Source organism: Tiliqua scincoides, chromosome 14 (assembly GCF_035046505.1).
Source record: "Tiliqua scincoides isolate rTilSci1 chromosome 14, rTilSci1.hap2, whole genome shotgun sequence".
In the NCBI taxonomy this organism is placed as follows: Eukaryota; Metazoa; Chordata; class Lepidosauria; order Squamata; family Scincidae; genus Tiliqua; species Tiliqua scincoides.
In genome coordinates this window covers 678070-703611 of record NC_089834.1, presented here as the reverse complement: position 1 = coordinate 703611, position 25542 = coordinate 678070, and the positions used below count along the sequence as shown (strand labels likewise).

The 25542-nt window shown below is 48.9% G+C and overlaps 1 protein-coding gene across 1 annotated transcript in view; it reads right to left on the bottom strand.

Moving 5' to 3' along the window:
• Positions 1 to 25215, bottom strand: part of SFI1 (SFI1 centrin binding protein) — a 41125-nt gene extending 15910 nt beyond the window's left edge. Inside the window, exons 1-19 of the mRNA XM_066610057.1 lie at positions 25135 to 25215; positions 23773 to 23879; positions 21791 to 21880; positions 19956 to 20027; positions 18783 to 18893; positions 17203 to 17297; positions 15887 to 16004; positions 15117 to 15219; positions 13386 to 13542; positions 12721 to 12882; positions 10385 to 10455; positions 9663 to 9755; positions 8912 to 9009; positions 8148 to 8214; positions 7295 to 7425; positions 4362 to 4443; positions 3336 to 3514; positions 1504 to 1579; positions 224 to 319 (exon numbers count right to left, since the gene is read on the bottom strand). Coding sequence (XP_066466154.1) covers positions 224 to 319; positions 1504 to 1579; positions 3336 to 3514; positions 4362 to 4443; positions 7295 to 7425; positions 8148 to 8214; positions 8912 to 9009; positions 9663 to 9755; positions 10385 to 10455; positions 12721 to 12882; positions 13386 to 13542; positions 15117 to 15219; positions 15887 to 16004; positions 17203 to 17297; positions 18783 to 18893; positions 19956 to 20027; positions 21791 to 21880; positions 23773 to 23795 — 1824 coding nt within the window. The 5' untranslated portion in view covers positions 23796 to 23879; positions 25135 to 25215. The remainder of the gene's footprint in view (positions 1 to 223; positions 320 to 1503; positions 1580 to 3335; positions 3515 to 4361; positions 4444 to 7294; positions 7426 to 8147; positions 8215 to 8911; positions 9010 to 9662; positions 9756 to 10384; positions 10456 to 12720; positions 12883 to 13385; positions 13543 to 15116; positions 15220 to 15886; positions 16005 to 17202; positions 17298 to 18782; positions 18894 to 19955; positions 20028 to 21790; positions 21881 to 23772; positions 23880 to 25134) is intronic.
• Positions 25216 to 25542: the final 327 nt, after the last annotated feature.

Sequence of the window (25542 nt, the reverse complement as noted above, 5' to 3'; positions counted from 1 at the left end):
AGAACATTCTGAGCATTACCACTCTGCAAGACTGGAAATCTCACACATCCCCTCGATACTGCCACACAACCATTCTGAGACCAAGACCCTCGAGTCCTCTCCTCACGGCTGGGAATGCAGGCCTCAGGAATGTGGCCACACCTCACACCATTTCCCAAGAGGCGACAGCCCCCAAACAGGCCCGGCAGAGCAGCTGCACTTTGCAAGCAAGAGCCACACATACCTTCCAGGCCAGCAGGACCCTGCCCAGCAAAACCTCCCGGTAGTGGGTGTCGGCTCTCACCAGCTTCCTCCACTTCTCAGACTGGCACTTCAAGTACTGTACAGGAAAAGGACAAATGACAGTGAGGTGAAGAGACAAGTGGAGGGCCGTTTTCCAAGGGGGGAATGGGACAGGACAGGGCAGAGAGCTCCTGCAACCTACCAGTGGGGAGGTTTGAGCAAAAGAGTTTAAGGTACAGAAATGCAGCGTGTGCCAGGAAGTGGTGGCTCTGGTGTCCCTTGTCTGAAATTACAGCAAGTCCTCACTTAAAGTTGTCAAGAGTTCTTGGAAACCACAACTTCAAGCAAAACAACTTATTACCATAGGTGACTCAATAACACTCTCTCAGGTGGGGGGCTCACTGAGCGCTTTTCCTATCCGGCCGCAAAGTGCTGTCCTACCCCAGAATGCCTTGCAGACAGCACAACAAAGCCAAGGAAGTGGGTTGTGGGCCTGGTGTGACCCGGAAGTGATTTCCAGTAGCCCTAAAATGTACAGCCGCGGAGGTCAGAAGATTCAGAACCACTAACTATAAAATGAGACCATGTTGAATGAAACTACTTTCATTCACAACACCCGAGAACTATTTAACACAAGGACACACAGTGCCTGGCGCTGCAGAGGCAAGGCTGAAGTGGGGCCAATTTTGTCATCTGTGGAGGGGCTAGAAATCTGCTCAGCAATAAAAACTTAGATTTTTAATATTGACTATTTTAACGTTCCATTGGAGTCCGTGATTTTGGGGAGTTACATTACACCAAAGGTACTGATTAAAAAATACATTTCATATATGATAATCAGAACTGTAAATGCTAATGTTCAGAGAAATTATGCAGTTCCTATAATACAAGAAGGGACAGCAAGACTAGACAAATTTATAATCTTGGCAAGTTAAATGGCACATTAAAATAAACAGGCTGCAGGGTGGGGGGAGATAATCAAGATAATCATCCTACAATGTGGTAAGATCATTAGCAGAAAAATGAAATGAAAAACAAAACCCAGGTAAATACGAACAGTGTGTTTAGATCTGATCTGCTGTAATGAAACTGCCAATTAATACACTTTTTTTTTAAAAAATTGTTTTTTAAAGATTTGCCAAACATCTACCACATTTAATGACCGAAAGTGGGCTTTCTTGAGACAGTTCTCACTGCGCATGCCCAGCCCACCGGCAAGCAACCAAGCCAGGAAACCTGGGCACTGGGGGGAAGGGTTCACAGCGCTTGGGCCTCGCTCACCTCTTGCCATTTTCTCCAAGTCCGGCGCAGAAGCCTTGCAGAGTGGGCCCTTGACGCCTTTGCTTCCTTCCGCCTCCTAAAGAAAGCACCAGGGGCAAGTCTCTCAAGCACAGATACAGACACTGACCCTTCTGGCTGTTCTCTTAGGTAGCAAACCTACAGTTTCCTTCTCCGTAAAACATTCACTTTCTTGAAGTGCTGTACAAACCACAATGGCGCTAGGACTACTGCTGAACTGTGCTCAAGTGTCCTGGACACAGCACTGTGCACAGCCATGTCCTACTTCAGCTGGCAACTAGGTCTTTGTTGTTCCACAGCGTTGCTCCTTCAGTGTGCTCTCATCAGGACTCTTGTGAGCCCCAGACCAGAAGTCTGAGGGCTGGAAGATTGGAGTCTGGCACGTGGGCCTCCAGAGCTGTGGCGACCTGAGGCAACTGTTCCAGAAGCCTCCAGAACAAAAGGGGGCCAAGCAGGCCCTGTTGCCCCTTGCAACAGTCTTCTGATAGATTTGCTCCCTGATCCAAGCATCTCTTTCCATAGGCCAGCCTCGCCTCCACAGCAGGAGAGGCAGGCATTCAGAAGAGTGGCTCCAAGAACAAAGGGTTGCCTGACTGTTCTCCCCCTTACTTCGCTGTGTAACATGCCACACACTTGAATGGGTACGTACACAGTGTGAGGTGGCTGCTGGGACAGCTTGCCTCAGGCCAGTAATGCAACTTTTGACTTGGACTAATGACAAGTCTCAGAGCCCACAAGCAAAGAGGAAGGCTCTGCTTTTAGACTGTCAAGAGTAACTCCCCCCCCCCCCTTTAGCAAACTGGATAGGGAGAGGCCTTGCTGGGCTTTCATTTCTGGGAAAAATTCCACGAGCGGCTGCCCTTTGCTCCCTGACCACATCTGGGTCTGTGAACAAAAGCCACGTCTTGGGACCTTCCTAACCTGGGAGTTTAGAAAGTTGTTAGTGACACAAAAAGAAGGCCTCTTGACCTTGGAACCACCTACACTGGGGGCAGCAATTCTTACTGTTTTTCTTCTCATAGCACGCTGACCCCATGGTCTTCTCTATGGTCCTGGCCCCTTGTGATGTGACTTCCAGGAGACTCTTTCGGGTTATCTGACTCTGTTTATAAGGCAACTGTCTTTAGTCCTTCGCCCACTGGCAGAGGCAACAGCAGGAGAGGGACAGACAATTCGTTACTACAGACGATTGACCCAGAGCCACAGAACTTGGACAAGTTTTTCAGCAGTTTTCAACCCGTTCTCCAAACTCCCACAGCACACCAATGTGCCCCAGCACACCAGTTGAAAATGGCTGACTTTAGGGCCTAGTCATTCGAGCGCCAAGGAAGAGGGCACTGCTTTTTGTTTCCAATTCCCCCTCCCTGCACTTGTATTATTTTTCCCCAAACAAAGTTCTCTGCTGTTGCACTTTCACCTTTGCCTCCCCTCTTCCTGCCCAACCAAACCTTTGGGGCAGGCCTCTGGCTACTGCACATGGTCCCCCATCTGCGCATGTTACCCTTGTTCTGCAAAGCACACCCAGGCACAGGAGGTCTTTTTTACAAAATCGATGAGTGAGGCAGGCAAAGCATTTAAGGCAGACCCAGATGCCAGAGGCGAGGACCACGCTGTGAAGGATTCCATCTGGAAGAAAGAGGGTTCTACGAGCTGCCTGTAGAACAATTATTGTAATAAACTCATTTGTACTCTGCTATGGCACTTTGTAAACCACCTTGGGCATCTGCTTCGGCATGGGAAAGGCAGGAAAGCAATCCCTCAAATAAATAAATAAATTTGTGGGCTAATATCACTTGTCCCTCTTCTGCTTTTACCCTTCCTTAATCTCCTGTACGTTCTCCTTCCAGAGATGAAACACGGCCTGCAGGATCTGGCGATGGTAATGTTCTTGGGCCAGGGACACTCCCTCTTGCTCCTCCAGACACGCTGCAGTCCTCCTCCGCCAGAAGCACCAGAACTGGGCCAGGAGCCGTTGCTCAGAGTGTAGAACAGCCTGCACAGAGAGGAGAGAATGCAGGACAACAGCCATGAGCGACAGCGGGAGCTGCATCAGTGGAGACAGAGTTCCTCCTGGGCCTCTTTACCTCTCCCTTTCCTATGACCGGCACCTTCAGAGCCTGTCCTCCATGACAGCGGGCTGGAACACAGGAAAAACTAATAGTGGCTGTTAGGACAGACAAACTGAAGTATTTCTTTAACTAGCGTGTAATTTGTCTGTGGAACTCCTTGCAACATGCAGTGATGGCACCTGCCCTAGATGCTTTCACAAGGGGATTTCACAGACTGATGGAGGAAAAGTCCATCACAGTTACAAGCCATGAAGGGCATGTGCAAAATCCGCCAGATTTCAGAAGCAGACTACCTCTGAGCACCAGATGCCACGGAGCGGCAACGGGGATCTTTTGGTCTGGTGAGCTCCCTGGGGCATCTGGTGAGCCACTGTGGGACCCAGGATGGGCCCTGGGCCTGATCCACTGAGGTTCTTCTGGTGTTCCTCTGGGTCTAGGCACTTGCAGAGTTCCTTCCTCTTGCTGCACTAGCCCCAAGCCAGCTGGAATGATGGGCTGTGGCTTCCAGATGGGAACATGCAGTTTAACAGCAGAGTAGGAACCAGCACCTTGTTGTTTGTTGAAAGAAGCACCACACACACAGACAACAGACTGGGCATCACGTCTGTTGTGCCCCAGGCATAGCATACAAGGGTCTTTTGTTTCAGAATATAATATATAAACAATTGTCAGAGTTGTATCTTGAAAGTTGCCCTTTGCTGTCTGAAACGCCCTCAGACTTCCACCAGGAACAGCACAGAAACTGCCTGTTGACAGTCTTGCACAATGTACCATTTTCTCTGCTGCCTGATCCTCCTGTTGCTGGTGTGTTCTCAGCTGCCACCTTTCAAACACCCGCCTCATCCACATTTCCCTGCAAGTAGGAAAGACCAATGAGCTCTCCAAACAAGGGACGACCTGCCCCTCCTCCACTGGCAGCCTTCACACTTCAGAACTCTGCCTTTTACTGTGCCTCAGTTCCCGTTCAGCACTGCTCCCCAGAACCAGGTCATCATAGGACTCTCAGGGCTTCGCCTCTTTCTGGAGAAGGGTCTGGCTGGTGTAATCTGCAGGTTACTGCCACAATGGAAGAGAGTCTGCCTTCTTTCCAAGGCAACTATCAGCTGCACAAGAGCTGTTTGCATGTTCAACAGGGTCACACTGAAAGGCTGCCAATCTTCTCCCTCCCCCCCCCACCAATGGCCACCAAAGGACGAGGCTGCCACAGCTCCTCAAAATAAGTGCTGCCAGAGTAGCACAGGCAAAGCAGAGAACCCTGTCAGCTGAACCGTTCTAGTCCAGTACTAGGGTCCAGTGGCATATGAACAGAGTGGCTGGGGGGGTCACCCCAGGTGCCAGGCTGCAGGGAGTGACTAAGAGGTTGATTTACACTTTTTCAAGAAGAAAACTTACTTCTTATAAACTTATTTTTAATTATTTATTGATGTGATTATATACACAGCTACAAAGTTATCTATAAATATACAAGAGAAGTACTGTAGAAACTTGGGCATAATCTGATCTCACAAATAAGTCAAGAGCAGGTTTTGAACCAAGAATCATGGCATTTTCTATGACCCTCATATAAGTTAAATTATGTTCCTTATAACCTTTTTGTAAATACTGTCAGAGTAAGTGCACTGTAAACAACATACAGTAGAACCATTAAACAAACTCTTCTTTAAGGTGCCTGGTGCATTAAGCCAGAGGCTCTACATATAACATACAACCTATAATACATAACTGGGTGCGCGCAATTCAGTCCACAGCAGAGAGACAAGCAATAAGGACTGAGTGAGAGCAAGCGCAGCTACATATACTTGCAACCTGATTTACTCAAAAGTAGATCCCTTGCTTTCCATGGGTGTTATTCTTTAGTAAAGGTGCACTAACTGTACCCTCAGACTGTGTTTCAGATGAAAATGAGGATTACATCCTGGTGTTTAAAAATCCAGACTTCTTCCAAACATTTGCAAAATGGAATGAGGGTGCGGAAGGGTCTGGTGTAATTCTGCCAAAGAGAATGCGGTGCGCTTGATTTCAATGGAAGCTTTGAGACTTGGTCCTTTATTCTCAGAAGGAAGGAGTGATCTCTTAGATCACCTGAAAGGGCCTTATTCAGAGTGCCACTGCTGGGAGAAGTGAGGGGTGCTGCAGCAAGAATGTTGGTACCACTTTCATGGAACTAACTACCAGAACATCTGCCTTTTCAATAGTAAGTCTACAGCAAGGCCTAAACACATTTTTATTTACATTAGCTTTTAGGGGCAGGTAAGGTTGGAATACTTCTGGCTGTATTTTATGTCACCGTTTATGTTGTATATTCATGTGTTTTTAGTTGGTTGTGTACTGTTTTTTAACCTGGTCACCACCTGTGGATTTTTAAGAATTTTTACATTACTGCTATATGAAAGACTAGAACTATTCAATTGTAAAAATCCCTACGGGGGTTTGGAACAGCCTGCCTATGTAAACCACCTGGGATTAAAGTCTGAGGAGAAATCTGATGACCAAAGAAAGGCAGTATATAAATACCTGTATAAATAAATAAACGCTCTAAACTGTTTTTTATTATTTTATGCTAAGTTTTTTGTTCTAAATTTTATAAGCCTTCTTGAGCTTTTAGAAAGGTGGGGTATAAATATTGTAAATAAATAAATAAAATATTAACTTTGGCTGCAGCTTGCCCCAGGAGCCTGGTTGCCCTGGAGACTAATAGCCCTGTAGCCTGATTGAAGGGCGGGGGGGGGGGAAGAATCTGAGCTTTGCCACCGTTTTTGAAAAGATTAACAAGCTGCTCATGCAGTGCTGTGCGTGCCTTTCCGTGTAATGCAACAGCCTGAGGAAAGGAGAAGGGAACTTAGCAAGGAAGCTCTGCATTCTCCTCCACATACTCTTGCTCTCTTCTGGTCTTCTCCTGGCCGCAGTGACATGCTTGACTAGCCCTGACCCGAGTGACCCACAGAAAAGGCAAGGAGATGATCTACCCTGGATTTATTGACAGAAATTTCTTGCCCTATAGGCAAGCAATTATGGTATACAAATTTATGAGGCATGTGTGCGCTGCACATGGGTACACAAAGTTCAATAACAGAAAATGTTCCCTGTCTGCAATTCTTCTCTGGCCATTATTATTATTCATTTCATGCCACGACCATTATTCAAAATAATTCTGTCATTGGGATATGGGGGGTATTCGCCCAAAATGTATGGGCCCCGGTTTCCAAATGACCTTGGTATGACACTGCTGGGGTCTCAAGCCTGACCTCCTGCTCCCCCAGGGCAGCACCCAGGCTGAAGGACTCACTAGCCCAAAACCTGCTGTTCATCTCAGGTGAGCTACAGACTGAGCAGGGGCCTGGCTGACAGCAGCAGAGTGGCCTTGCCCCAGGCTGCCTTCCCCTGCAACGGACCAACAGACTGTCCTCAACTACAGCTTCTGCCTCTGACCCTTGTCCAACTCATCTGGCGCCAGACTACTAGCCTGCCTCCACCTTGACTGCTGCTCCTTGGAGCCTCACCTGCCTGCTCCAGAATCAGGCACTCCCCTTCCCCAGTTGCAGCCTGCCCAGGAGCCAGGCTGACACCCTTCAGTTCAGTGTTCCCAGAAGAGTGATGCTCAGTTCTGCTGCCCGAGTGCAACAGATACAACAAAGCTTGCATCCCCCAACACATTCTTCCAGCTATCTCCCTTCCTATTCAAACACAGAATCAGTGCACTTTACCTGTGGAAACACCAAGCTGTCCTCTTCATCTCTCTCCACCAGCGCTGGTGATCCTTGAATTGCCTCCAGGCCTGGAAGGTGGCAGGCAGGATCATCCTCTTATAGTGCTGAGCAGCAACGGCATATTGCAACTAGACAAAAATATGCGGCTGAGGATGACTTTCAAAACAAGAACTTCGGCCCTTGCCCTCTGCAGCAGCCAGATCTGGGTGTGCCACCCTGGCAGCAAAATGCAAAAGTGCTGCTTGCTTGGGAAACCTCCAACCAGAAAGTAGTTGTAGCAGCTCTGCTCCATTCAAGAAAACTATGCTTCCTCAGATAGCCCCCCCCCCCAGTTTTGAAAATGGCTGTGCTATGGAAGCCTGGGAGGGGAGATGGTTTAACATTTTTATCCCACCCTTCCTCCAAGGAGCACAGGGTGGTGTACCTGGTTCCTCCCTTTCTTTTGCCCTCACAACAACCCTGTGAAGTAGGTGAGGCTGAGAGAGAGACACCGACTGGCCCAAGGTCACCCAGGAAGCTTTATGGCTGAGTGGGGATTTGAACGAGATCTTCCAGGTTGAAGTCCCCAAACCATTACACCATCCTGGCTCTTTCTACATTGCTGTTTCCTTTTTAGGAAAAGGGGACCAACAGAGGTGTTTGTTTCCAGTGAGTAAGAAAGGATTACAGCCCAAGTCTTACTGACCACTATAGAATTACCTCTGAGTAAAACACACGCAGAGACAGGACAAAAACACACAAAGACAGAAGGAAAAAGATGGAGGAATTTAAATGGAAACATTTACGAACAGGAGGGTGGGCTCAGGGCATGAAAAGGTTAGGGATGACTGTGCCAGGGACTGCGCCTCACCTTCCTGCGTCTTTCCCAGGCGGTGCAGTGGATCCAAATCTTGAGACACTTCTGGAGCAGCACCGTGCTGCAATGGAAAGTGTGCCTGTCAGTCACCAGAGCAGCCTCTGGGCTGCGTTGACAGCTTCCCGCAGCTCAGGACCAGGGACAGCTCTCAACAGGGCCAGAGTCCATGCGGCAGAAAACTTTGAAAGAAAGACACTTCTGCCAGTTTCAGGGCTACAACCAACGTGCCACTCAAGTGCTTGGCAGAAACAGCAAAGTCTGCAGGTTCCACTGGGCAACTCCAGCACTAAAGTCACACAATCAAGACTTCCTGGTGCTGTTTCACATTGTGCAGTGTGGTGTGAAAGAATGCAGTGCCCATCGTTGCTTGAAAAGGAAAGGGCACACTACGCAATCTGAGTAAAACTGGCAGCTACGCCCACGTAAAAGACACCATCAGGGCGCCATCTAGTGGCAAACTGACTATTACACAAAAGACTTTCAAGTGACAATTTACAGGTGAAGCTGGCAGGCACTGAGTGCACCCCCCATCCACCCGGTTCTCGTGATGGCACCTCATGTCCTCCCATCTCTGAAGCAGAACAGGTCTGAATCTGGCTAGTTCTTGGGCAGAAGATTCCTCAGGAGCCCCACACCTCAAGGAAGGAAAGGTGGTGTGTTAACAGGCAGAACCAAGAACAGACTATTCCTGGGAACTATCAAACAAGGAGAGTGCTGTGTACATCAAAACAGTCAAACAACTGGCTGCCCTGCAGCACCTGTAGTGAGACCGAGCGGCTGATGCCAGGGGCTGGTGTTGCGCTTCCTCCTTTTCCTCCACACGAGACATCCAGCAGTTCCAGAACCTCTGCAAGAGCTGGAACAAAACCAGAAGGGAGACAGGATGCAGCACAGTCAAGCCTTCAGGGCAGACAGAAGATGTAGCATCAAGGAATGTGTGCCCTGAACAACAAATGAAGAGTTACTGGCTTCACCACCATACATGGTCCGCAAGACCCTGAGAAGTGGTTTGCGAGGTCTTAGGAAAAAAGAAAAACCACCTTCAATCACTTCCTGCATCAAACCACAGCCAGCAACAAAAACAGCAACCCATAAATTTTCTCTTTAAATAATATATCTTCTCTATTACATTTAATTGTATGGGATGCGAGTGGAGGGGTTGCGTGTGGTCCACAATGATTACTATTTTTGCTTCGGGGTCTGCAGGCTACTAAAGGTTGGGTACACCTTTAACACACACACACACACACACACACACACACACACACAGCAACATGTTAGAGTTCAGCCTAATCCTAGACAGGATATCCCCTTGTTGGCCTGCAATCACACGTGCACACCCTCTTGTTGCTACACAACAGCCCACAACCACATAACTATTCCTAAATTGATGGACAGACCCTTTACCGAAGCTTCACCTACACCTAGGGATGCTCAATGGTGACTGAGGGGGGGGGATTTGGGGTGCAGCTTCAGCACCGATTCATGACAGTCCAGGAACAAACTCACCATGATGCGATGCTGCTGATGAGCCAAATTTCTTCTCATTTGCCTGACACGGGCATCCACCACGTTCTTCTGCAGGGCACGAAACCCACAGCTCTATGAGAAAGGGGAGGCAGTGGACTGAACTCAGAGTGGCTCAGAAAGGCTGCCCTGATCTGAGGGCAAAGGTGCATCTTTGAAAGCCTCCTGCGTTCCCATTGGGAATGATTTGGTGCTGCTGGTTAACAGAGATGAGGCAGCACTCGCAGACAGCCGACTTGGGTCACAATAAATGGGATGACTGGGCACAACCCAAGGGGGACGTTCTCCTCCACAAGCCCCATACACGTGCACAGAACCAGCCACAAAACTGCAGCTGCTAGAATGCCTTTAGGGTTCTGTGGGCCCAATCCTATCCAACTTTCCAGCACCAGGGCAGCAGCAATGCAGCCATGAGGTAAGGGAACAAATGCCCAATACCTGGAGGAGGCTTCCCTGACTGCCTCCTCGTGGCAGGGTGCAGTGCACAGCCCTTAGGCACAGCAGCACTGGCACTGGAAAAATGCATAGGATTGGGCCCTGTGTCTCCTGCAGGTATGTGGCAGGGAGCTTGGACATGGGGGGGGGGCCGTGAGCAGCAGACACTGTGTAAACTGACCCTCTGGGAGAATAAGGCAGGAAGCGGCTATCCTGGGCCAGCAACCATTCCTGGCTCTCCTCCCACCAGGATGGTGCAGGCTTCTTACCAACAGGTGCCGACGATGGTGGTCCCCTGCTAGCTCACAGTGCTGGGCTGCTTCGGCACAGAGTGCAACATCTGTTAGGCGGGTTAAGGCAGTGGTTTTCAATGTCTTTCTTCTCATGGCACACTGACCTCTCTGGTCTTCACCTCTTGTGGTGTCCCTCCCAGTTGACACTTCCATGTTCTATGGTTCTATTTCTATGGCAACTGTCTGTAGTAACTAAGAGTCTGTCCCTCTTTCTCTGCAGGCTCCGCCAGCGGAGGAAGGGGGACAATTTGCTACTATAGACAGTTGCCCTAGAAACAAAGCCGAAGAACCTGGAAGAGTTTTTTTCAGTGATTTTCAACTGTTGTGCTCCAAACTCCTGCGGCATGTCTGACACTGCAGCACACCGGCTGAAAATCGCTGGGTTAAGGAAAAAGACTTTTCCCCACAGTTGATCACTGACATGGACAAAACACGCAACAAGAAAGAAGACACTGGACTTGCCACAATGGCCTGTTTCTTCACAGGGAACGGACAGCAATCTTGGACGGACTGGTCGCCCCACTCAGGGCAGGACCCTAAAGTGGGACATGTGGGAGAAAGCCACACCTTCAGTTTTGGTCCTGCAAAGGGTGCAGATGAACCCAAGTCACTTTCCCTACTCTGAGTAAACATCTTTCAAAGCTTTTGGTCAGAAAGTCTCCTGCAGCCCCTTCAGTTAAGCCCAGAACTTTCCATCACATCAGTGGTGGGTTGCAGAGGGAGTGAGACTCTCTGCTTTTACGGTTGCTTTAACCAGCCCCTGAGCCACTCACCCACCTGATTTTGTCCATTTGGTCCCTTGGGCAGTGAGGAGAGGAGGGGCCCTACGCAATACTGGGGACCAACAGAAGGACATCCCCTCCTCTTGCAGAGGGGATTTTGCTGATGGCAGGGGCAGACCAAGGCTATTCTCATCACAGTTGGCACTGCTGGGGCTCTGTCTGCCCAAAGCTTGGCCCTGCCCATTCAGGAGGCAGCAGCCAACAGAGCAAGTCACTGTTGGGACCTGCTTCACCGCTGGCTCTGCTTCCGTTGCACTGCTGCAGCTGCAACTAGGTGGGCAGTGGAGGAGGAGTGGGTGACAGTGGTGCTGTCGCTGGGCTTTCCTCAGAGCTGGCCAGAGATCTACAAACCTTGTGGCTTTTTCAGCAAGACAACCACTTTGGAGGCTATAGACTGAAGTCCCTCCTCCCCATTCTGAAGCAGAGAACTCCTTAGATAAGGAGGCTGCAGCAACATGGCTGGTGCCCTCAAAGAGAGAGAGCTCTTGGGGCAAGGGCATCCTTGGCCTAGAGCAGTGGTTCCCAAACACTTTAGCACCCAGACCACTTTTAAAAATGACACTCTATGGGGACTCTCCCAGCTTTATGAAACTTAAAAAACCCAGTTTCACTTAACCAGCTGCTCACACCTCTTTTTTAAATCTTTTTTACTATAGTGGGAGGACCACCTTCTGGATAGTTTGCTCCACGTTCACTGGATCAAGACGATTCTGGTGGCCTTGCTTTCCGCTCAACCTGCCCTTTGAACTGGACTAAGGTATGGTTGCCTACTCATTAGTAAGTGTGGATGTGTAGCTCAGTTCCCCTTTCCATCAAGTTCAATCCATTTTCCTTGTCAGCTATCAGCTTCTCAGTTTCACAAGCTGCCAACAATCAATTTGTGATGCAGTTTGAGAAACACTGTCCTAGAGAATTCCTTTGTAGGCTGAGGAATTAACAACTAGCTAAGTAAACATCTGAGTGATTGTGGTAACAGATTGACTGGGTTCATTGCAGCCGTGTTCCCTGAAGCGAGACAGGAACTGAATCAGTAGAGGGGCTTCTTCCTATAGGCCTCAAGAATCCTCCATTTACATAGCCCTGTGTCCGGGGTGAACAGGGCCAGATACCCGCCCAAGGGCACCCTCCTCTGCTGTGTGAAAAACATCCTGTCTCAGTGAGTTCCACAGGTTCATCAACAATTGTGCCATTGGCTTTAGTCATCCCTTCTGACTGGGCATCCACTGGGATCAGAAAGAGGAGTAAGGTGACTGTTCTAGACTCACGTACCCACAATGTGTAATGTTATGCACTTGTCTTCAAAGGCTAACCCTGTGTTCTGACCCATCTGCGAGCCACTATCGGGATCCCGTGGCCCTCAGCAAGAAGTTGCAGCCCCACTCCAGTGTTCACTCCAGTCCTGTAGTCTGGAATGAGTCTACGTGGAATTCAGCAGTTGTGCATCTAGGCCCCTCAAACACAGTTGCTGCTGTGGATGTTACAGTCCACATCCCCTGATCCCCTGCACAGGGGCAGCAAGAAAAAGGATACAGAACTTCCATTGCACAAAGACTCTTCGCAAAGTAATCCTTCTTGCCAGCTGCGCAATGTGTTCCCAATGCACACGCAGTTGCTGCCTGCGCTCCCAGGTGAGCCGCCACACTGAGAAGCACTGAAGGAGCACAAAGTGCTGGTGGTGCTGCACAGCCAGCTCTGGAATAAGAGAAGGCCAAATGGCCCTTTTGGTGCCAACATCATGCAAATACTGGGTGCTCAGGCAACTGGATGCCTTGATATAGCTGGCCTCTCCGCTTTCCCAGTTGACTGTTTTTCAATAATCTGCTCTTTTGACCCTTTCCCTCAGCATAGAAAGCCATGTGTGCAAATGAAAGGGAAGGGCATGGGCTCCTTTGGAGCTACTGCCTCTCTCAGGTTTTGCATCTGCATTGGCAGTTAGCATTGCAAACTAAAAAAAAAGGACTCCATTGTGCTTCTTGGCGATTTCCAGGTTTTGTCAGTGCTCTGGTCCCTCACCTGTCCAACATGTATAGGAGGACTATAAACAGAAGCTGGAGTTCAAGGCCAGCTCAGGCCTTCTGCTTGTCAGAAAAACACACTGCTCCTGGAGCAGGGACCCCAAAGAGCACCTGGCACCAAAGAAACACACAGAAAAGAAACCAACTACAATTGGTTCCAGCTCCCCATTCCCAACTCACGGTCCCGATGCCGCTTCTTCCTTTGGAGCTGCAGGTAGAGGCACCAGCATTTGGTAGCTTTCCGCATCAAACTGTGCTGGAGATGCGCCCCTGCCCTGGCCTCTTCCTCCTTCTCATCCTGGATGCATTTATAGAGTTTCTTCCACCGCAACCAGGCCTGACAAGTATAGAGACATCAACAGGAAGTTAACGTGTTAAAGGGAAAGTGAGTGAAAGAGCAAAGAGGGAGGTAAGGCAGACGATGAAGGAAACAGCCAAAATCAGCTCTATGGTAGGCCTCAGTATCCATTCCAGGACTCCTTGTAGATACTTAATTCCATGGACAGCGAGACCTGCAAGACCTGTGGGGGGGGGCGGTTTGCTGGCAATTGGAGACGTCTTTCAGAAGACTCCGGAAGGCCACGCACCTCAGAAGACTTCCAAAACGTGACTGGAAGGCACATCCGGGAGGTCCCCCGAGGCCCTCCAACACAGGCTTGGGATCTGCATTGAGTCAAATCTGTGGATGCCAAGCCCATGGATAATGAGGATCCACTATACCTTCCTCTCCAATCACACTTGCAATTTATTGCTGATCCCAACCAGGTTCCCTGGGTGAAATTCTTGTTTACAGCAGTCTCTCTCCCATCCTTTCTTCTCCTACACAACTGAACTCTGGCCACACCCTCCAGTCAGAGCACCCTTGATAAGATGGAGGCAGAGTTGGCCCATCCATGAGGGCACCTGATGTGAGTTGCATCAGCGGCAGATGGCAAAGGGCTTGAGGGGGGTGGTGGATTCGGGCCATCTTTCACCCCAAATCTGGGGCTGCCATCTTCCTCCATCCCACTGCCAATGCAAGTCACAACGACAGGCTTCCCACCTGCTCGAGTGAAATAATTCTGATCATTCTCCTCCTTACTGCTGCCACATCTGGAAGTGCAGGACTCACGTCATGCTGTCCCTTTAAATTAAACTAGAAGTCTCACATATACAGGTGTGACAGCAGTGCGTGAAGAGCACAGTAAGGGTTTTCTATGGGTTTTTTTTTTGTACTGCCAAGATGGCATTCCAGGCTGCATAGCCTCAAGGCACCTCAGTGTGGTTTTGAGGAAAACCAGAATCTAAACCTCTCACTTCCTCACCTGCCATCTGTTGCAAAGAGCTTGACTTGGGAAAAAGATCGTGGAAAGGACTAGAGCACCATTCCTCAACTGGTGGTACGTGAGATGGTGCTCGGTGGATGCACAGCACTCTTGGACACCCACCACCAGGCAGCAAGACTGGGAAACAATGTAGCAAACAATGGTAGGATGCTCGGTTTGGTGAGCAGAGCTCCAGTGCACTGTTTTTGCACACTAGAAAAAGACCACCTGCCCACTCTGAGCCTCTTACCGGTGTTTACTGCATTGCGGCAGGCTCCCCAACCCAGAAGTAACTGGCGATGACATCATCTCCAGTTACTTCCTCTGGTACGCGAGTTAGGAAGGTACACGCGAAGTGGTACGTTGTCTCAACAACATTAAGAAAAGCTGGTCTAGAGTCAACTTTTAGCCAGGACAGTCCAACAGAAGTGCCACTCCCGGAGGCAACGAGGTTTGGCCCTCAGTTCACGCCTTGCTTGTGAGCTTCCAGAGGCTGTCACTAGAAGAGATGCTCTGTTCCACCTGCACAATTCTTGTGTCGTCATAATTAACAGAAGCTCAATCAGGAACACATGCAGATTCAAGGACTGCCATATGGGACACTTACCCAACACTGCAAGCCTTGGGCCCAGTGCTGCAGAGCCCGAGCTTCCATCTCACGGCCGGTCCAGTTCTGGCACCACCTCTTTCTCCACAATCTCCACACCAGACTGTTGGAAACAGACCATCAGGACGTAAACCAGTATTTAACTCTGCAGTATTGTTCTTATTCAACTGTGGGTCGTTGTGCCCCAGGACATGGTGATGGCATCTGAAGGCCTAGATGCCTTTAAAAGAGGATTAGACAGATCAATGGAGGAAAAGCCCATCTTAGGTGACAAGCTGTGATGGGATTATGCAACCTCAACCTCCTGGTTCTAGAAGTAGGCTACATCTGGATGCCAGATGAAGAGAGTGGCAACAGGATTCAGGGATCTTGTTGTCTTGTGGGCTCCCTGAGGCAGCTGGTGGGCCACTGTGAGAAACCTGTGTCCTGTTGCCACTCCCTTGCATCTGGCTTGTTCCCTGAGCAGTTGCAGAAGACTTTTCTTCGAGAAATCTGTCCAATTCCCTTTGAAAGGCATCTAGGCCTTCAGGTGCCATCACCACATCCTGTGGCAAGGAGTTCCACAGGCCAATTACATGCCAATTGCACCACTGAATAAATTTATAGGAACTTTAACACACATGCGGGGGGGGGGGAGAACGCCATAAGTTTTAGCCCTCAGCCCCCTGAAATCAGCCTCGCCCAGAGTGACAAGCTGGATTCAGAAGATGGATATGAGGAAAAAAGACCAGGGGCACTGCTCTAACCCGGCGACTCCCATCCATTCTCACCTCAGGCTGCTCTGCTCCCTCAACCCCTGCGCCTCCAAGTGCATCCTGCGCTTCACACGGCGCAATTCCACATAGCTCAGCCAATGCTGCCACGACCACAGTATTCTCTGCTTGTCCGCTGTGAAAAGCCAAATTCACACACTGTTTTAGACAATGATACAAGCAAACCACCTATTTCTGACAAATGCCCACTTTTTTCCAGCCCAAACTGACCCTGACCTGGCCTGTGCACAAGACCAACGGAGGGGGTTGCCTTGGGCAGCAGAATGGGGTGCGTGTGTGTGTGTGGCTGGGACAAACACGTCCACCTGCCAGCTTCACTGCTCCTCTGCCCACCACTCTGTGATGCAAACAGGAAGAAGAGAACGGAGTGTGGAGGATAGGAGAAAAGCCTGATGCTCTGGCCCAGTGATTTTCAAGTGGTGTGCTGCAGCATTTTGCAGGTTCTGCAACTCTGGATTCTAGGGCAACTGTCTGTAGTAACGAATTGTCTGTTTCTGTTGTGTGCAAAACACCACAAAGAGCAGTTCCATAGCCTAGTTAAGTAAACGTATCATCTTTGCCTGATTTATTGCAACTGGCAACACATCAATACCAACACTATAAAATACAGCAAGTCCTCACTTAGAGTTGGGGATCAGTGCTTGGAAACGACAACTTTAAGCGAAATGACTTATAACAAGACCAGTTTTATGTGAGCTAACTAATAGATGTAAACAAGCAAATGATGTTTCAACAGCACATTTCTGGTCACAGAAGCATCACCAAAACTTCTATATAAAGATCCAAAACACTTCTAATGTTACCAAAATCAATGTGAGCTTTCCAGGTCAGAAAAAACAACACATGCAGACATGGGGAGAATGGGCAAACTCCACACAGACAGTGGTCTTGGCTTGGAATCAATTTTTGTCCTCATCAGCTTTATAACAAAACAGTTTTAAATTGAATGACTTTAAGTAAGAACTTGCTGTATCTATTTAGCACGTAAAGCATGCTAGTTGATCTGCTGGACACTGAATTTGTGGTTTTTATGTTGCAAAATTCTAGGTCCCTTGTGCCAACAGAAATGCATGCGTTTGCAAGATCCCAAACAGCAGATGGAGAACACCATTGGCCTTCCTGGCCATTGGCACTGGCCTTCCTGAATAGCTGAATTAATTTTGCACACAGCAGAACGCTACCTTCGGAGAAAACAGAATGCCAGTTTTAAGCAGATTCCCATCTGCCCAGAGAAAAGCATGCCCAAAACAGCCTGGGTTCTTCTCAAGGCTTCCACCAACAGTCACCAGCTGTTCTCTATTCTACTCCCTCACCGTGAGCCTTTGCAATGCCATATGTTGTCTTCTTCTCTCGCTGCTGAAGCACATAGGACCGCCAGGCCAGAAAGATTAGGTTGTACAGGAAATACCTGCCCAATATAAACAAAGAGGACTTTGTCATGGACCAATCACCTTCCTGTCCTGAGTCAGGATTGTGTAGTGGTTTGGGTGTTGGACTGAGACTGGAAGATTCAGGTTCAAATCCCCGCTCAGTCACAAAGTTTCCTGGATGACCTTCGGCCAATCACTCTCTCCCAGTCTCACTTCCTCACAGGGTTGTTGCAAGGACAAAAGGAGGAAAGAAACCATGGACACTACCCTGAACTCCTTGGAGAATGGGTGGTATTAAGAAGGCATATGGAAATTCTTTATTTGTAGTGTCAATAAAGCAGGCATGCAAAACAGACTAGTTCCTGGTTACCAGTGAGAAGCAGACAAGAGAAGTTTGCTCCTTCTCAGGTCAAGGATGACTAAAGCTAGGACAGGGTGAACGCAGGTTGGCTTTTGGGGCCTTGGGGGACAGATCTGCAAGACTGAAAGTCACTAGTAAACATGAAGAGAACACAAACAGCCATCCTGATGTCTCCTCTCCAAACCTGGGGCTCCTACTAAGTTATAGGTTCCTGAAAAAGCAGTACATTCACACATTAATAGTAGCTTAGTAGCCAAGATATAAATTGAGAAATGCCTGGTTTCGCTCTCAGCCACTCCTCGGCAGCCTCAGAGCCCAACTGCAGTGTGGGCATAATAATGTTGACCAGCCTTACAGAGTTGGTGGACAGAGTGCAACCAGATGGTCACATGAAGTGCTTTGGATACTGCAAATGTTCCAAACAAATGAGTAGTATAATTTTAGAACTTTTTTTAGACTTGTGCCCAACACTTCACATTATGATTTGAGATACAGAAGAGGCATTTGCAGGAACACTTCAGTGTCACCAGGTGGGAAATGGCTGTGCCAACAGAACAGCACATTTTTCTAAAGAAAAAAAATCCTACTTAGGTAGGAGAAATTCGTGGCAAATGTCATTCCTCTCTGTAAAAATTATGGTTTCCAAAAATCATTCAATTCACACAGCAAGACACAGGACACACCCAATACTGGCTCAGTCCAAAAATGGCAAAACAAACCAGGATTAGAGAAGTTTAAATCTGGTTTGGACATGATGCCTGAATTCACAAGCCATGGTTAAGTTTTGGTTCCACCCCCAAAGGCTGCTGCTGCTCCCCAGAAATGCTGAGCAGGTGTACAACTAAAATAGGCAGGAAGCTCTAAGCCCTGGGCTGCCTGCATGCACAGAAGCTCCTACCACTGCAAGGATTCAAAACCATGGTGGATGGAGGCCACTGGCCAATGCAAATTCTGAACTGAGCCTCTCATCTGTTTGGATGCTGGACGGAAAATGTGTGTTCGCTGGAATAATAAGCAGAGAATGAGATGGGGGTGCTGAAAAGCTACCATTCTTGATCAAATGCCACTTATGATGGCACAAGTCTGTTTTTTTGCACCCTGCAACAAACAGAAATTTCTTCTACCAGGGCTCCTGTGGGATTCGGAAATTCATTTCACAGACCTGTAATGGCAGTCGGCCCGGATGGAGAGCTTCCACTCTCTGCAGGCCACCCACCATTCTTCCTTCCACTCCCCGAAGGTCTTCTGTAGAATCTTCCGATTGTAATAGTACCTACAGTTGGAGGAAATGCAAGGCACGTAAGTACAACAGCAAAGCACGTGTGATCCCATCAAATCCACTCTCCGGACATCCCACCCTTTTTCTATTTAGCTCACTCCTTGCTTTTTACAGGGGGTGACACTGAGGTTAGATTTTAGATGGCGACAGAGATCCACCGCAGGTCTACTGAAGTGTCTGTGTATTATGGAGATATTTTATTTTACAACATTTCTATTCTGCTTTGCCTTCTGCTCCCACAAGAGCCACCCACAAAACATGCATTTATATTGATAAAACATAGCACTGTGGGCCCTTCTTATCCACAGGTTCAGCATCCACAGACTTGAATAACTGCGGGTGCCAAGCTTGTGGCTGGAGGGCCTCAGAAGATTTGCCATGTGAACTGGAAGTGCCTTCCAGTTGCATCCAGAAGGCTTCTGAGGAGGCCAGGGGGCCACTCACGACCTCCAGAGGGCAAGACATCCCCCGTAAGTAGTTGTGGTAGCGCTACCCCCCCCCCGGAATGCATCCCCTGTAGATACTGAGGGCCCACTGATCTGAAAGATGTGGCACTTTTTAGTCTGATAGATGCAAAAAGACTGGACCCTGCACAGAGCTTGCAATCAACGTTTTGACTGAAGGAGAGAAACAAGATCAGGAGAGGGAGAAGCAAGAGCAACAACGTGGACAAAGCCTATTGTGAGCAAATCCACTCACAACCTCAAGGCAATGAGAAAGTTCCTGGCCACAGCAGACAGCTGGGATTCAACAGCTGGAGCCCACCATGTCAGGACTCTCTGCGCCTTTCACGGGAACCTGAACTGGAGTCATTCCTGCAGGTTGACACTTGGAACTGAGCACTTCCATCTCTTACCACATTTGTCTTCTGCACAGATTGTCCAAGTTCTAGCAAAATATCACTTGAACACAGAAACAAGACAGAAATCACCAACACTAATTAAGAGCAGTGCGACTGTCCCATTGCCAGCAAGCACTGTCTAATGGCTGCATTAAGACCAGTAAATTCATCCCCAAAGGCTAACTCTAAGAAAGCAAAGGACTTGCTTTGTTTACCTGGCACTGGAAGGGAGAACTCTTCCAAAGATGTTTCTCATCCACAAGTAAAGAAATTTCCTGGCCAGGTATCTGAAAAGAAAAATGGAAGGATAATGGTACTATTTAACAGGTGTTTTATTTTACTTTTCACATTCTTCTCCCAACTTTCCTTCCCAACCCAAGGAGCTCAGGGAGGTGTACATAATTCCCTCCTTCCTTTTGTCCTGACAACAACCCTGTCAGGTAGGTGAGGTTGCGAGAGAGTGACTGGCCCTAGGTCACCCAAGAAGCATCATGGCTGACCAGGGATCTTTCTGGTCTAAGTCCAACTCCTGAACCACCACACCTTCCCTGGCTCTCCAGATTCTTTTTTGTTTTTCTGGATTTTGTATTCTTCCTCTACACATTTTCAGACACGGTCTTCACAATGAACACCACAAAGAAACATCAGACATGAGAAATACTCAAGATTTTCCAGTCCACCATGAAGGACTTTAAAACACAGGAGCTCAGGACCTGGGGTTGTGCCATTCCTTTTACTTGTAACAGGTCTGTGAGGCAAATTAGGCCAAGATCCCCCAGCAAGGCATCATGACTACCCAGAGACTAGACTTCTGGTCTTTCTGGTTCAGATTCAGAGCTCTCATCTCTACGCCATGGGGACTTCCAGATGCTTCAGGCTTTAATCCTCACGTATCTAAAAGATGACAGTATATCTGCCAAATTTGACAGTAGTATCTACCGCTAGGCACTAAAAGCAACTATTTTAACTTCTTGGGAAGCAAACATGGGTTGCTGGAGGTTAAATCAGAGACTGCTAGGATGTCAGAAGAGCCCAGTTGGATCAGGCCAGGGACCTTCTAATCCTGTATCTCGTAGTGGACCACAGGAACACTCAGGACCACAAGAGACCTGTATCCTGTTGTCGCTCCTTTGTGTCTGGCATTCAGAGAAAGGCTACTTCAGCCTTTCCCTAACTGTGGATCATGAGCTCATGCGAGGTGGGTCTCAGGCTGTATCTTCTCTCCCATCCTTGTGTCTGAATGGCTCTAAACAGGAGTCATTCCAGAGGTACTGGGCAGCCCTGGAGAGTTCTTCCAGGCCACACTGGGCCAGCGATCTGCTCTACTAGCCTCTGCGGGCCCGCAGAAGCCTCTGAAAGCCACTTTCAGTTTGTCTCCAAAAACAGAAAGTTGTCTCCAAAAACCAGAAGTGCCTTTCGGAGGTTTCTGCAGGCCATTCTGAGTCCTGCGGAGGCCAATGGAGTGAGTCACTGGCCCAGCATGACCCAGAAGAGACCACCCCAGCCCCACCAGGCATTGCAACACACCATGGAGGATGAAGCGGGTCACAGCACCAAAACGAATGGGAACTGCTGGGCTACCTCCAAAACCCAGAAGCTGCATATAGTCATTGTGGCTTGTAACTTGTGATGGACTTTTCCTCTATCAATCACTGGAAGAAATAAGAACATCACAACATAAGAAGAGCCCCGCTGGATCACGTCAAAGGCCCATCTAGTCCAACTTCCTGTATCTCACAGTGGCCCACCCAATGCCACAGGAATAAAATGTGACAGCTAGATATGAAGTAAACAGAAGCATCAACACTTTAAAAGGTTCCTAATTGCCTAGTCAGCAAGGGTGAGATCCAAAATGACTTATACTGGACTTTACCATCATGTGGGTTTGTTTGAAATATAAACCACCTCAAGAGCATGATCAATCTGGTAAATGAAGGATAGGATTTTAGAAAGATATTTTTTTTACAAAATCTACTTGATAGGGCTGCCTTCCTCCATAAAACCCTACAGAGAACATGGCCGTCTTACAAAACATAAATTCTGCTATTACCTGATACGGAGTTCTTTCAACCTCCCACCTCGGTTCCAAGTGTACGCCACACGATATGTGATCCTACGATTCCCATTCTGGCCCCGATTTCTAGGAAGACAGAGAGACAGGGATCCCAATGGTGCCATCCATAGAACAGTATAACTTGGGTTTCTTTGAAAGAATAAAACTTTAAGGAAAAATAAAGAATTCCCTTTTGTCCAGACAATTAAGCAGAAAGGAGTGCCCACTGAGCTGAAAAATTAAGATGGTTTACAAAGCAGAAACAGAGCTAGAATTGATCAAAGGGACTCCTCCTTCAGGTCTGGTTCACTCAGAACGCTGTTGCAGTTGCTTGATCAGTCCTTATGGGATGGGTACAGGGCGCTGAGGTATAAGGAGACATTCTTGAACAGGACCTGGTTGTGTAGAATAGAAAGGATTTGGTGCAAGAGAGAACTTGCTAAGATGGGGAAAACTTCAGAAGAAATGTGTCCCAAGTTGCAAACAACCTCCATTTGCCAAGAAGTTTGTCTTGAAGCAAAGGCACATCTGTAGTCCACTCAGAATGAAAACAGCACTACAGAGTTTCCATTCACTTCTATGGGAAATAGTAAATGTTCCCCCACTTTAGTGGGGACTAAATCTGCTCTTGCTCCTGATCACCCAGTTTCTGGGACAGAAGGGGTTTTGCTCCTTTGCCAGCAGTCTTGCCAATTTCAGTTTGTTCACTTTGTCCGACAGAATGCAATGAAAGCCAGCGAAGACTACAGCTGGATAAGCCCTGCCTGGGTCGCACTACTAGAGCGTGACAAAAGACATTCACAGATGCTGGAACTTGTGCTAAAAGCAAAGGTGGCTGCATTTCCAGACTCCACAGAAATCAGAGTCCCAACGTGCAGGAAAAGTCTTGTGCTCCCAGCATTTTGTATCTGAAGTATACATCATGAGTCTCCAAACCCTGGCCTGTGAGTAAAATTCGGCCCATGGGTGGATTTGATGCAGCCCACGGCACATGGTGGGGAAGCTTGACTGTTTTAGCCAACAGCAACTTGCTGACAGACCAGAAATGCAGAGCCTTGTGTGGAGAGAACCTTCTGCTGAAAAGGCTTCCCGAAGATCGCCCCAGATGGTTGAGAGTGCAAGAGAAAGGCAAACACAAGAGTAACTTCTGCCTGATTCTTAACTCCCAAAATTGTAACATGCTCTTTGGAAACCTAGGAGGAGTTCCAGATATATTCAATACCTTTATCAGTCTGCTGGCCAGCTACACAATACATACTAAAAGTATGTTTTCTCTTTACATATTAATTTCTCAGATTTCTCCCAACTTATTAAACTCAATTGATGCCCAACTCTTTATCCCTCCAACACATTAGTTCTCTCGCCAATCCCCCCAAATGGTTTCCCATCCAATTTTCCCCCTTAACGTTGATTCTCCACCATATTCCTCCTCTAAAAAGTTCTCCGAAAATTAATTTTCCTTTTCAAAATCCATTTCCCCCTCCTTGTAGAAATCAATTTTTCCTTCTGCTCCCTCAAATCCTTTTTAAAAATCCATTCTCCCCTTCCATCTCTAGGGTTCCATCTCCATTATTTAAATTTATTAATTTTCCGTCCTTCAGCACCATGTCAGATTTATGATGTGGCCCTTGTGCCGAAAACTTTGGAAACCCCTTGTATATATGATAAGAAAGAGTGGGAGATCGTCTGCTATTTAGGACAGAAATCATTTGCACAAACTTGTGCATAGCTCTGACTTTACACACAATGGCACAAGGAAACTGCTGACATGAAAGGGCTGCCTGCATGAGCAGAGTCACCAGGGTTTGAGCAAATGCATGGGGGGGGGGGGGGGAGGTCCCAGAAGCATTCCAAAAGCAGAGAGATTACCACATCCCTCACTCTCCTTGGTTACAAAAGCTGCTACCATCAGGTGCTAGCAACACAACACCACAATTATATTTGTGGATGCAGAGTTTAGCTGCTCCTTTGTTTCTCACCTGCTTTTTGCTTTCTTCTCCATCTCTTTTAACTATCCGGTGCTCTCAGAAGTTCAGCACAGACCAGTTAATTTTTGAGTAATATCTTCCCATGTAGCAGACAACACCTATCATGAAAATAAAAAAGTTATTTTATTTTAAAATCCAGAAAACATACAGAAAGTCCCTAACAAGTTCGATGCTACATTCTTGCTCCAGTGCAACAAACACAGGAGAAGCAAAGGATGCTGGAGACGTACCTGCAGATTTGCTTTATCCAGCTCAGAGCAGCTAAGCTACATGATCAACCAACCACCGTTCAAAAGCAGAACGCCATGCAAAGCAAATTTCACTACTTCCATACTGGAAAAATCAAGGCAGCAAAGCTGGAAAGACTAATAAACATTAATATGACTTCCATCTACTTTAAACTGATTTCTTTCACCCGGATTCTGATGCTTATTAACTTCATCATCAACTGCACAGACTCTGTGGTGTCTTCACGCTCAATGTGACAAAACACACCTACTCTTATTTGCTCTAGAACAGGGTTTCTCAGACTGTGGGTGGGGAACCTCTAGGTGGGTCACGAACCAATTTCAGGCGGGTCCCCGTTCAATTCAAAATTTTATTTTTAATATACCAGACTTGATGCCACATAGTATGTGGCTGTGTTTGGGGAAATATCACACACCTGTCCTTTGAACAGACTGCTCCGCGTATACTTTTAACGACAGCCAATGGGACTTACATCCTGGCACTCTGGATGCCAGGGTTAAAAATGTTCCTGCTTGATGACGTCGCTTCCAGCCATGACGTCACTTCTGGTGGGTCCCGATAAATTCTCACTCTAAAAAGTGGGTCCTGGTGCGAAACGTGTGAGGACCCCTGCAGTGTGCAATCAACCTGTGGAACTCCCTGCCAGAGGATGTGGCGGCGGAGCCTGGCCTGCCTGCCTCTCAGAGGGGGCAGGAAGGACGCAGAGGGGAGGGCCCCCGCAGGCGACGAGCAGCCTCCCGGCTCCAGAAAGGGGGCCGCTGGGAGTGCAGGAGACTGCGCTAGGCACTGGAGGCTCTGCCCCCTCGCCGCCCAGGCTCTTCAGGAGCGCCGCCCGCATCCCGCGGCAGGCGGTTCCGCAGGTCGGAGGCTCCTGACACCCGCCCCGGCCCCTTCCCTGAGAGCGGTGGCGTAGCTGGAGGGAGCGGCGCACTCGGCCTGACAAGGGGTGAGCGGGCGGCCCGTCCCTTCGGAGCCATTCCCGGCGGGGGGCAGAGCGCAGCCCAGCCAGGGCCCCACCAGGCCGAGCGCTCCGCCCCCTCCGGCTACGCCGCCGACTGTCGGGGACGCGCCTGGGAGGAGCTGCCGGGCTCGCCGTGCACTCACCTGGCGGCCCAGGGCTCTCCCGGGCGGCGGGGCTCCGCTTCCCAACGCAGCCCACGCGCTCCGGCGTCGCCTGCCTGCCTGCCTGCCTGCCTGCCTGCCGCTCACGCGCTCGCCAGGCAGCCAATCGGCCGCCTGAAGGACCCCTCCAAGCCCCGCCCACCGCCCAAGCCCCGCCCACCACTCGCCAACGGTCGCTGGGCGCCCGGCTCCAACACACGTATCCACAAACGCGCGCACGTGTGAACGGGCGGGCTGGGGGCGCTGCAGGGTGAGCGCGAAGCCCGGCGCCGCCTGAGGAGAGGCCACAGACCGCGAGCGCTCCTCCCACCACGGCCCGCCTCAGCCCCCTCACAAAATGGCCGCCGGAGGACCGGAAGCTGCGCGCGGAAGAGCAGGCGGCGCTCTGGG